At 36.9% G+C, this 13,358-nt stretch overlaps 1 protein-coding gene across 1 annotated transcript; it reads right to left on the bottom strand.

The window, feature by feature from the left end:
- Window positions 1-220: 220 nt before the first annotated feature.
- LOC120855610 (mucosal pentraxin) lies at window positions 221-3,548 on the bottom strand. The gene is made up of 2 exons (XM_040230153.1): window positions 3,440-3,548; window positions 221-966 (listed from the first exon to the last, which is right to left on the bottom strand). The coding sequence occupies exons 1-2, from the start codon at window positions 3,501-3,503 to the stop codon at window positions 371-373; spliced, it is 660 nt and encodes a 219-aa protein (XP_040086087.1). The 5' UTR covers window positions 3,504-3,548; the 3' UTR covers window positions 221-370.
- Window positions 3,549-13,358: the final 9,810 nt, after the last annotated feature.

Here is a 13,358-nt window from a genome sequence, read left to right on the forward strand (position 1 = left end):
AGTCCTGCTCATGAGAGCAACCCATTCCTAACAGGCCCCTCCCAGTGGTCACATAATTTTTATAGACTGATGAACTTTTTGCACTCAGAACCTCGGTGAGGCCTCTCAGAACTGTCCAGGGCTCTAGAATATTGACACGCATACTGAAAGCCGTGTGTTCCCTGGAGTTCCTATAGCTTGACACTGAAGAAAATGTTGTAATGTTTGCAACAACAGAGACTATACTAAAGGTCTACCTGACCCTTGTGTCTTTAATGTAGTTTACACCATCTTAACAGAGCCAGAAAAATTGAAATCAATGTATTTAATTTCAAAGAGACTATGTGGATGATTATTATCAAACACAAGTCATGTCTGAAGGGAGTGAGGCTTAAGCCTGCAACTTGGGCTTCACCACCACATAGCCCTTAGCTTGATAAATCAGGGCCTTCCAGTTCAAGATGTTGCTGGTGTAACAGGTGGAGCACAAGTTCCTTAAGGAGACCACATGATCCCATAAGGACACATCCCAGATCTCCCCAACAAAGGATTGTTTGGCATCAAAGTTTCCCCCAAATGAATCCTGCTCCTGACCCAAGATGATTTTTGCATCTTCTCGCAAAGTGTACCCTCTCCTCAAGCCCTTCCTCCCCACGGGCCTACTGTTCACCCAGAGTTCAGCAATCCCAGAGACAGACTCCCAGCTGACACAGAGATGGACCGGGCCATAAGGGGGTTGGGGGACCTTGAAAGTGACCTTAGTGTTCCCGATGTACAGCTCGTACTCTCCCACTTTGCGGACAAAGAGAAGCAGCTCATTGTCTCTAGACTTGGTGTTGTAGGAGAAGAGGCTGTAGGGGCGAGTGAGGTCTGTGAAGGCTTTCAGGCACAGAGTGAAACTCCTCAGCGGCTTCCTCACCCTGGGAATCAGGGTCACGTAGGCAGTGTCTGATTCTTCAGGGAAAATGAACACCTTCCCTCTCAAGTCTGTGGAGGAGAAAAAAACAAAGCAGTATGACAAAAAGTCTTCAGTTCTCTTGTTTGATTTGCTCTCACTGCAGATCATGGACTGCTTCTTGATAGAGTACATTCAGCATTCACGAGGTGCCTATAAGTGCATTATTTGCATAAGCAAAATGTGTTAAAAGGCAGGTTTTGATACAGTTGTTCTGATAGAAAGGAGAATTAAAGGTGTCCTCTAGCAACCCCCACTGTCATCTGCTTTGCAGGTTTCATCTAAGTAGAACACAAACTCCAGCCACAGAAAATGAAACAGCTGGCTCCTGGAGTGTAAACGTTAAAGTTTGTAGCATCCTGTCCTCTCCCAATGCTGATCATCTTCTGAGATGTCAGTGATCTAAATATCACCCGATGCGTGATGTCTGACCTTGTCAGTATACAGACCTGGAGTAAAATAGCATAGTTAGCCAGAGAGTGGTGTTGTGAATAACTTTTCACTGATAGTGATACAATAGAGAAGTGTCTCGAACTTGAGAAGACGGGGTTGTGCTTAATGGATATAACAGAAAGGGAGGGGAAAAAAGGGTGCCAGAACATTAATGCTCTTTAACTGCTAATAAAAACCAAGCTTTTTTGGTAGCACTTCTGCATCATAAATTTTTCCCTTAAACTTATCTCACTCAATCATCATAAACAACTCTTTGCTAGTTTGATGTCATTCTTATACACATTTCATAGGTGAAGAAACTGAGGATTAGACTTCAGCAATTTCACAAAAGCAGCAACTCAGTTTGGGAGAAACTGGTTCTCTAAGTAAAGTCCAAGATTGTTCTAAAGTTTTGTATTTCTCCTCATGTGGCCCAGACTAAAAGATTGAGAAGGATCAGAGAATGACCACCCTAACCCCTGTAATATCCTCTTTTTCTAATAAAAGGTTTGCATAGCCATTCTTGTTCTCTCAGGTGAGAGGTAATGGTGTTCCCATGTAATAAGCATAGCCAGCTATTCTTTCTCTAGTCCTGGGGCTTCCTTGTGCCAGGCATATCCTGAGTCATAAGCATCTGGGGTGGTTTTAAAAATATGTCTGAAATAGTTCTCCTCTCCTTGATTGTAGGCTAACTTGCTACTAATGAATAGAATACAGCAGAACCAAGACAAGTGACAGAAGATTAGATTATGAAAAGACTGTGCTTCTTTCAAGCTGCTTCCAAATTTTATTTCTTTTTAAATCTTTTAAATTTAATTTTTATTTTATATTGGAGTATAGTTGATTTACAATGTTGTGTTATACAGGTATATAGTTTCAGGTATACAGCTAAGTGTATGTATATACATATATACACATATATATGTATGTATATGTATACATATACATACCATTCTTTTTTAGACATTTTTCCTATATAGGTTATTATACAATATTGAATAGAGTTCCCTGTCCTATATGGTATGTCCTTGTTGATTATTTATTTTATATATAATAGTGTCTACATGTTAATCCCAAACTCCTATTTATCCCTCCCCCAACTCATTTCCCCTTTAGTAACCATGAGTTTGTTTTCTATGTCTATGAGTCTTTCTGTTTTGTAAATAAGTTAATTTGTATCATTTCTTTTTAGATTATGTATATAAGAAACTTCATATGATATTTCTCTTTCTCTGTCTGACTTACTTCACTCAGTATGACAATCTCTAGGCTCATCCATGTTGCTGCAAACAGGATTATTTCATTTTTTTAATGGCTGAGTAATGGTCCATTGTACTATGTATATGTATATATACCACATCTTCTTTATCCATTCATCTAGGTTCCTAGGACATTTAGATTGCTTTGATATCTTGGCTATTGTAAACAGCACTGCAATAAACATTGGGGTGCATGGATCTTTTCTAATTATAGTTTTCTCTGGATATATGCCCAGGAATGGGATTGCTGGATCATATGGTAGTTCTATTTTTAGTTTTTTTAAGAAAGACTACCATTTTGTGCTGCGCACTTTCTCTCTGTTCGATTTCTCACTGTTGGAGAAGCTAGTTGCTATGTTATAGGCTGCCTAATAGAAAGGTCCAGGTGGCAAGGAACTAAGGGCAGCCTCAAGCCAACTGCCAGTGAAGAACTGAGACCCTCAACCCAACAGCCCATAAGGGCTGAATCCTGACGATAACCATGTGAGTGAGCTAGGAAGCAGACCCTCCCCAAGTCAAGTCTTCAGATGAGAGGATGTCTCTGCTTGACTGACTGCAACTCATGAGAAACCTAGAGTCAGAATCATCCAGATGAGCTATTCCCTGATTCTTAACCTGCAGAAAGTATGAGACCAATAAATGTTTGTTGTTTTAAGCTGCTATGTTTTAAGGTGATTTGCAATACTGCAAAAGGACTTATACCATCCTTCATTCACCTGTTCCTCAAAACAACAGCAACAGCAACAAAGCGTGCTATACTTCAGTCCCCCTGAGACTTGGAGAAAACTTCATCCAGACGAAACTTAGGACCTACCTTTCTGTGTCATGCCCCCTGGGAGAAAGGCGAGGAGCAGGACACCCAGAAGAAGCGTCTCCATTCTGTGCTCCTTGGGTCTTCAGGAGTGGTGGGAGGAAGAGCAGTGGTCAGGCCAATGGAGAGATGCCCACTCTTTGGCTTCTTATATTGTGCTTTTAGAGGCACTGCCTTTGCTCTGGCAACAGAAGGTGAAGCTGTAGATGGTAAATATTAACTGAAGCAGGATATAATTTAGAAACAAATTTGTTTACTTTTTGGTCTATTGTTTCAGTTGTAGAGTCTTTTCTTTCTCTTTTAACTGTTCTGTTTCCTGCTGAGCTGTGCAGTTCATGTCTTCCCACAAGAAAAAGAGGCTCTACGCCCTCCTAAAAGTGTGAAAGTGTCAGTCACTTCAGACACATGTCCAACTCTTTTGTGACCCCAGTGGACTGGAGTGGGATCTTCCCAACCCAGAGAGTGAACCCAGGCCTCCTGCATTGTTTAGAGACTGGGGTATCACCATGGAGAAACGGATATTTACTGATTGAGGTGGCTGTGAGCTTCAGGGTCGTGGGGATCTCCCCCTTGTGATCTTGATGATGAAGCTGCCAAGTTGTCTGTAAAGGAGCTCCTAGATTATGGGTGTTAAGATAACGGCCTCCACCTGGAATCTGGACATCAACTGGAAAATAAGCTCAAAGAGAGTGTCTTTGGGGGTGGATTAACTGAGCCCATCTTGAAAGGGCAAAGAATAGTGCTTAGACACTGAGAACAAGCCAGTTCATCAGAATGAACTAATTTAGGTGTTTCCAGGCTGATGAGAAGAACTAAAGGAAATTATCTAAGGCTCTTGGTTGCAAACAACAAAAGACATTGTATTAGTTGTGACAGTTTATTTCTACCTAATTAAGCTGTGCAACCAACCACCTCAAAACTCAGTTTTTAAAACAATAAACAATCATTTAGTTCATGAGTATGTGTGTTGTCGATTTGGGCTTCGGGATTTTTTGGTCTCAGCTGGGTGATTAAGAGCAAGGCAGGTAGTTGGACAATAATATTATATGAGTCATAAATGGTGTGATGGAAATTAAAGAATTTTAAAATCCTTGTCTTTTTTGTATAATTTTAGGTTGGTTTAAATCAGTCTTGATTTCTCCTACTCTTCTTTAACTCTCAAACTATATTCACAATTACATATAAAATCAAGAATTTTTAAAATTATCTTTCATAGTATGTTTATATAACAAAATAAATAAGTCATTTTTCATAAAATATGTTACTTTAGATCAATATATTACAATTAAAGTTACACTTCAAGTTAATTTTATTAAAGCCTTTACTAATATTCATGCCACATATCTAAAAAGACAAATTTGGCTCACCCACATTTAATAAGTGCTTCACATTATTGAATTAATTTTAACTATGAAAGCAAGAACACAATTTGTGGACAGATTCAAAGTGACATTTGTGTACCTCATTTCATTTGGGGATAGAAATAAACATATTAAAATGAAGTTCAAAGTTGAACTACTTTTTGCTATATCAGAAATATATGAAAATATCTTTGATGATTTTTATTTGTATGTCTGATCCCTGTGTTTAGAGACTAAACACACACCCAATTTAAAAAATATAAAACTATTATTGCTAGATTCTAAGTACAGTCCTCCATCAGTATCTGTGGGGGATATCCCCCATATTAAAATTCATGGATGCTCAATTTCTGTGTATAAAATGGTTCAGTATTTGCATATAATAGACACACACCCTCCTGTACACTATGAATCATCTCCAGATTACTTACAATGCCTAATGCAATGTAAATTCTATGCAAATAGTTGATGCATGGTGAATAACCATGGTGAATTCAAGGTTTGCTTTTTTGGAACTTTCTGGAACTTTTTTTCATAAATATGATTGAACTGCAGTTAGTTGAATCCATGGATAGAACCCGTAGACATGAAGAGCCAACTGTGTTTACCTTCCAAGGGCTTAATTAAGTGCTAATGACATCTTGATGTGCTGTGCTGAAGAATATTTATAACATTAGAATCTTTTTGTCAATCAGTATGGATAAATTTCAAAAATACATAAATTTAAAATAATACCATATGTTTATAATTAATTAGTGCAGACAGGTACAATACATAAACATGCAAAGGAAAAATACACACATTCTCAGTGTGGTTACCTCTGCAGAAGCAAGAAGTAAGGAAGGGGAAAGAGTGAAGGGAGTTTCAGATTATATTCATAAATGTTACCATCTTAAAAAAAAGAGATAGGAAACAATTATGACAAATATGGCATGGCAAAAATATGGTATGTATAGTATTTGTTATAAAATTTTATAATTTGGCTCTTTTGTAAATTTAAAATTTTCACAGATGTTATTTTTTGTTTTTAAAGATAAAGTATCAGGTGAATTTTGAGCGATCATTTTTATAGTTCTTATTTATGTGCTATATTTCAATATGAATATTCCTTACAACCCATAAATTTAACCAATGATGACTTAAAGATACAAGTTAAACAAATATATGACTGATGGGGAAAAAAAGAGTGTAAAATGGCATAATGATCAAAATCTCCAAGTCTCTTGCAGTGACGAATTCTCAGGGTGGTTGAGTCATGAACAAGCACTTCAGATCATAGCTAACTACCAGACCTGCTCCACTGACTTCCACTGGGAGGTTTTCAGCAGGTTCCTTTTTAAATGGACAAGGTCAAGGGACTTCTCTGGTGGTCCAGTGGTTAATACTCTGGACTTCCACTGCAGGCTGCACAGGTTCCATCTCTGGTCCCACAAGATCCCACATTCCTCGTAGCATGGCCAAAAAAATTAAAAATAAAGGAAAAAGGCCAGAGGTGACCTACATCATGAACCATGTCAGTTTTCTGATGAGCTTCCAGTCCTTCCTATTTCCATGTCCTATTTTCAGTCTTGTCCCAAGACCTGGCAGCCCAGACAGTAAGTGTTAGTGAGGCTGTACCCTGAGGAAGACATTGAGTCGGTTTTCTTGTCTAACATGCCCAGTCTTCCTCAGGAGAAAGCAGGAAAACCCTGGCAGAAATGCTCAAGGAGAATACAGACATCTTTCTTCATTTCTCTATGCATTCATCATCTAGACTTGACCCTAATCAGCTAGAAAAAAAGCTTGTCTTTGGAAGAAGGGCCTAAGAAACTGGGGGTTATGTCTACCTTGCTAGGACACTGTGTTCATTGACTGTCCTTCAGCTCTTGGGATTCACTTAGAAGGGAGGCACAGGCAAGTAGGTACTGAGTCCAGCTGGGTGGAAGCTCCCAACCTAGAAAAACCAGGGAGATACTGAAGGGTTTTTAATAGAGGGAGACAGTTGGAGTGGAGACAGGAAGAAGTGGCAGAAAAATGTGGGAAATGATTTTTTTTTGAGCACCAGTGATCCTTATGGCCAGAGAAAAGAGAGCTGGCTTGACTGCTAGGTTGTAACACTTTTATCTTTAGTTCAAGAGAATGAGAAATGGTCTGGGGCCTACTTGCCAGAAAGAGAAAATGCTGTGGGGAAATCAGCCTTGACTATTATTCTTCAGGCCCTGGTTTAGGTTACTTCCATGTGAGAAGTAGTGTCATGGAAGGAGCACTAACTTTATTTCAAAGATTCAGCACCCTGCCCCACTTATTTTAGTTGAAGTATAGATCATGTATAATATTAATTACAAGTGTACAATATGGTGACTTACAATTTTGAAAGGTTATTTATGCTGTGTCACTTCGGTCATGCCTGACTCTTTGAGACCTATGGACTCTAGCCTGCCAGGCTTCTCTATCCATGGGATTCTCCAGGCAAGAATACTGGACTGGATTGCTGTGCCCTCCTCCAGGGGTTCTTCCCAACCCAGGAACTGAACCCATATCTCTGGTGTCTCCTGCACTGCAGGCAAGTTCTTTACCCACTGAGCCACCTGGGAAGCTCATATTCCATTTATAGCTATTATAAAGTATTTGCTAAGTTTCTCATGTTGTACAACATATCCTTATAGCTTATTTTATCTAATAGTTTGTACCTCTTAATCCTCTACCCCTTTATTATTGAGTGACTTTCAAGAAGTTAAATATTTCTTGAACTTTGGTTTCTTCATTTATAAAATAGAAACGAAAAAAATGCTACCTCACAGAGTCTTTATGAAGATTAAATGAAATTAGTTATGAGATTAGATATTTAAAATGCTACAAAAATATCTGTAGCTAAAAAAATAAATAAATAAAAGATTTCTCTTCTCCTATAGTATATAAGTCATTTTTCTGGTTTCCCTCCAGATATGAGTTCTGACAAGAGTATAAATTCTATAGAGAAACAACTGGTCACACAGAAAAATATTCTGAAAATTTCATTCATGACAATCTGGCTTTGAAAGAAGAGCTGGTTTCATCTTTATATGAGGAGTGTCCTTAAGAATCTTATGATTATTACATCTTATGGGGAAGAGAAGCAAAGGTCTCACTGGATATGCTTTGTTTGAAAGGTACACTTTGATTTAGTAAATTATAGATAGATGTGTACTGTCAGTCATACCTCGCCAGAATAAGGTTTTATTCCTTATATTTCTCTAAAATAAAAACAGACGAGCACACAATTATTAAACTCTCATCTCTATCTTAAAAGGAGATATGTTCATAAGATTTTAACCTCAGCATTTGAGATGACAACTTTGGGGACATTAAGCCAATAGAGATTTGGCCCTTTTCTTAGGAAGAGGTGACTGGAGGTTGTGAAGGACGCAACACAAAAAGTTGTATTTACATCAGTTAAGTTTTCTACTTTCTCCCCAAATAGGAATTACAAGAGAGACTCAGGAAAGCCAAGTCAGTTCAACAGACTATGACTGACACCATATTTATCTATCACCCTCCATACCCAACTGTGTGTGGAAAATTCTCTGACTTTGAGGGTAAACTGCCCAGGAGAGCTCTCTTTAATGCTGTCTCTTTAAGGACTAGATCTGAGATTTGTCCTATAGGATTGCACGCTCTTCTCGAAGGACGTATGTGCCATCTATTGAAATGACATCATCACCATGAGCTACGAGAGACAAAGGGAAGTATAGAGTCCACAAGCCTTTGTTCATTACCCTCAACAAACAAACTTGTCTAAAGACTTCCCTGAAATTGAGTTGATAGACCTAAACAAGTAAGATAGGAAAAAATACCCTCATAAGGTCGTTGATTCCTCTATCACATATAAATAAAATATGTTTTTGTAAGTCTTATGTAAACTCCAAAATACAATAAGCTCTATGTGGAGATAGAACATATGGTAAACATAAGTCATGAAGCTGGTAGGATAATTTTCATTTTATCTCCTGTTGACATTGTTTAGTGTCCTCATTCTAAAAAAACCCTACACTCCAACCTGTTACTAAAGCCTCTGTTCTGCAGCATCCAGTCCAAGACAATACAGTTTTTCAACATCCACATAAAATTGAGGAGCGTGGTTTGTCAATTGGGCATAGAGAGGGCATTGTCAAGCCTCTCAAAAACCCTTCTGCCTCAGTCCATCTGTGCCAACTGAAATCAACTTCTGCCACCACAGAACTCCTGGGTAGAAAGAAAAGGATCCCCAAGTGAAAACAAGATGCTCAACTGGACAGGAAGAAAAGATCGCCCTGAGGCAGGAGTGGGATTCTTTTAGAAACAAATTTGATAGAGTCAGTTCTTTAAAGGAAAGATTTGAGATTAGTACTATAGGATTGTATGCTCTTTTCAAAGAAGATATGTACCAGCTATTGTGATGTTGTTGTTGTTGTTTTTCAGTCGCTCAGTCGTTTCTGATTCTTTGCAGTCCCATGGACAGAAGCCTGTCAGGCTGCTCTGTCCATGAGATTTTCCAGGCAAGAATACTGGAGCAGGTTGCCATTTCCTCCTGCAGGGGAGCTTCATGACCCAAGGACTGAACATGCATTTCTTGTATCTCCTGCACTGGCAGGCAGATTCTTTACCACTAGCACTATCGCGAAAGCCCTGGAAGCTATTGTGACTACATCATCACAAACTGGCAGGTTCTGAGGTTTTCTTTGTATTCATATAAGTTTTTGTTTTTATATAATTTCAGATTTACAGAAAAGTTGCAGGAATAGTACAAAAATTTCCATATACTTTAAATAATTTATTATGGTAAAAGATGCATAATATAAAATTCACCATTTTATCCATTTCTATTAGTAAGTATATATCAGTAGTATTAAATGCTTTCATGAAGTCGTGTAATTGCCACCACTGTATGTTTTCTGAACTTTTCATCATTCCAAATGGAAACTCTATACCAATTAAACAATAATTCTCTTGTTTCTCCCTCTCCCAACCCCTGGTAAAGTCTACTTTATATTTCTATAAAGTTGCACATCACAGGTACTTCACATAAGTGGAATCATATATTTGTCCTTTCTTATCTGGCTTATTTCACTTAGCAAGATGTTGTTAAGTTCAATCCATATTGCAGCATGTATCAGAATTTCGTTTCTTTTTACAAATGAAAAATATTCCATTGTATGTACAGACAACAGTTTGATTACCCATTTATCTCTTCATGAACATTTTGGGTTATTTCCACTTTTTGGCTGGTGTGACTATGCTGTGAACATTGGTGTACAAGTATCTGAGTCCTTGTTTTCATTTTATTCTAGGTATATGCTTAGGAGTGAAATTTCTGGATTATACAATAAATTTATGTTTAAGTTTTTGAGGAGCCACCAAACTGTTTTCCACAGTTGCTTTATCATTTTACACTTCCACCAATAATAAATAAGACTCCAATTTCTCCACATCCTCATCAACATGTATTATTTTTCATTTTTAAAAAAATTATGTATTAACCATGCTAATGGATGTGAAATGGTACCTCATTGTGGGTTTAATTTACCTTTTTCTGATGGCTAGCTAGTAATATTGAATATCTTTTCAGGTACTTATATTGGCCATTGTTTATCTTCTTTGGAGAAATTTCTATTCAAATCTTTGTCCATTTTTGAAGACTATACATATGTGTATATATGTGTGTGTGTGTATATGTATACATACATATATGTATATTTGTACATATACATATTTACGCACATACACACATATCCATTCTAGATATCAATACTCTGTCAGATACATGCTGTGCAAATATTTTTTCTGTTTATGTGGGTTGCCTTTTCTCTTTATATTTTTATATCTTTATATTTTTCTTTGATGCACAGAAGTTTTAAATTTTGATAAAGCCTAATTTGTCTATTTTCTCTTTTGTTGCCTGTGCATCTCATGCATATCCAAGAAGTCACTACCAAATCGAGTGTCACAAAGATTTTCTTCTGTCTTCTAAGAGTTTTATAGTTTTAACTCTTATACTTAGGTCCTCGATTTATTTTGATTTGTGTTTTGCATATAGTATAAAGTAAGGATCTGTTGTATGTGGATATCAAATTTTCCTAACATCATTTGCTTAAGACTCTCATTTTCCCTTTGAATTATCTTATTGAAAATCAATGAATTGCATATGCAAAAATTTATTTTTAAGATCTCATTGCTAGGTCTTCATGTAGGTCCTTATGCCTCATATACTTTTCACTTGTATTTCTTAAATGTTAATATTTTACCATGTTTGCTTTATAGCCCCCACTCCATACTCTCTCTGTCACTCATACACACACACACACACAGGCACATACACAAACGTATGTGTGCTCATATATATATGTATGTTTATATAATTTTTATCTACATCTTTTTCTAAACTGCTGGAAGACATTTACAGACGTGATGTTCCCTGAATTTTTCAGTGTGTATTTTCTAAAAACAAGGATATTCTCTTATATTTTCTATTCTCAGTAGAGGTGATGTCATCTTCAAGGGGAAAAAATTGATTCTATGAGAGGGAAAAAAAAGGAAACCAGAGATACTACATATGACCTCTGGCTTTCCAAAGCTCAACTATATCCAACAAAATCATATTTCCTAGCTTTCAGTTTCTCTTATTAAGGAGAAATTAACTTAAATATCACTTTATTTAGTTTCTCTTTGGTAGACAGGATACAATAATTTTTTAAAAGAATTAAGAAACACCATGTTCTATAATCACACACTTATTGAAATCAGGAAATTAATAATGATATAATATTCTATTGATTTGTTTTGTTTTTACATTTCACCAGTTATTCAATTAATATCTCATAAGACAAAAGAAAATCCTAGATCACCCATCACATGTCATTGCTGTGTCTCTTTAGTATCTCTTATCAGAACAATTCTTCACTTTTTAAATTGTATTTAGTGACATTGACATTTTGAAGAGGATAGGTCAGTTGTTTCATAGAATGCCCCTTAGCTTAGATCTATCTGGTGTGTCTTTAAGATCGGATTCAGGTTGTGCCTTTTTGTCAGAAACACCACACAAGTGGCACTGTGTCCTTCACAGTGCCCTTTTAGTCCCTTCTCTCTCTGAGTGAGCACTATTCCAAGTGCTGGGCATACAGCAGAGAACAAGATTTGGTTTCTGCCCACATGGTGCTGACATTCTAGGAAGGAGTTTGCAAAACACTGAGAAACGTTACCCATAGAAAGAAAAGACTTAGGGGTAGCACTGGAAAAGAGCTGGCCTGTTCTTTACAGTCCCACTTGATTGGACAAACTCTATTGGAAAAGTATCTAATCCCAAAGCAAAAATCTTTCTGTCTGTCTGTCTCTGTCTCTCTCTCTGAGTACTACAGATGAAGTGGGTTTCTCATGGAAGTGCTGAGTTTCCTGTTACTCAAAGGACAAAATTATGTAATGGTTATCATTTGACCTCTGCTGTGAAAGATCCCTTTGTTGGGGAACTGACCTGGTCTCTGTGCCTTGGAAAAATAAAAAAGTTTATCAACCCTAATAATCTTATCTGTAAATTGGAAAATAAAAACAGTTGGTACTTCAAAGAGTTATTGTAAAGATTAAGTTCAGTAATACATGAAAAGCTTTTGGCTCAATGCCTAGCATTTAATAAGAGCTTAATAATTACTGATTATATTATAATTTTTATGAAAAAGACTATTTGCTTAAGTTGTTATTTTTCAAGAAGATTGTTTACTAAACAATTCTTTTAAAAGGACAGCCAACATGGGAGGAAGCTTGCACTAATATTATTAAGTTGATTTCAACTATGCCAATTTTTAATTTTAATTTTTACTTATGACCATCAAGTTTGCATATGCAATAGCTTCCTAGAAGTACAATAGGTCTGGGTACCCTGGGTCAGGCTGACTTGGGGGATATTTTCTTTCTGTTATAGTTAAGTTTAATTACGTGGCTAAGCTCTAAATGAACTGGGAAGAGTGTACAACATTAAGGTGGATTTACTAAGAAGCTAATGAGGGACATCCCTCAAAGTCCAGTGGTTAAGTCTCTGTGCTTCCAATGTTAGGGGGACAGGTTTGATCAATAGTTGTGGAACTAAACTCCCATATGCTTCCCATGGCCAAAAATAAATAAAGAAATATGCATAGGGTTTCTGTTGGCCAAATGAGGAGGGGCCATTCTAAGTAATAAACTATTAGTGGCTCACCAACTCAAAAAAAAAAAAAAAAAGCTAATGAAACTTAACCTTCTCCTTCATTTGTACAGACCTCTTATAAGAATCCATCTTTTCTCATTGAAATAAACACTCATTTTCATGTACTCAGAACCTGAACACTTCCCTGTTGATGCCTGTACAGAGAACTGGGGTCAAGTTCTGGCTATCTGCTTTATGTGATGGGAAAAAATATATATATATATTGGTTTTAAGATCTCATCTCAGACTCTTTTCTCAGAACTTCATTGTGTGGCATATAGCAGATAAAATATAAAGGCATAAAAAATGTTAATTAAGGCTATTTCTTTCTTCAGAGGCTTGTCCTTTCTCTCTGAAACAGAAGGTCTTTTCTATAGAAAAAATGCCTTTTTTT

This window comes from Oryx dammah, unplaced genomic scaffold, assembly GCF_014754425.2.
Source record: "Oryx dammah isolate SB20612 unplaced genomic scaffold, SCBI_Odam_1.1 HiC_scaffold_28, whole genome shotgun sequence".
Taxonomy (NCBI): domain Eukaryota; kingdom Metazoa; phylum Chordata; class Mammalia; order Artiodactyla; family Bovidae; genus Oryx; species Oryx dammah.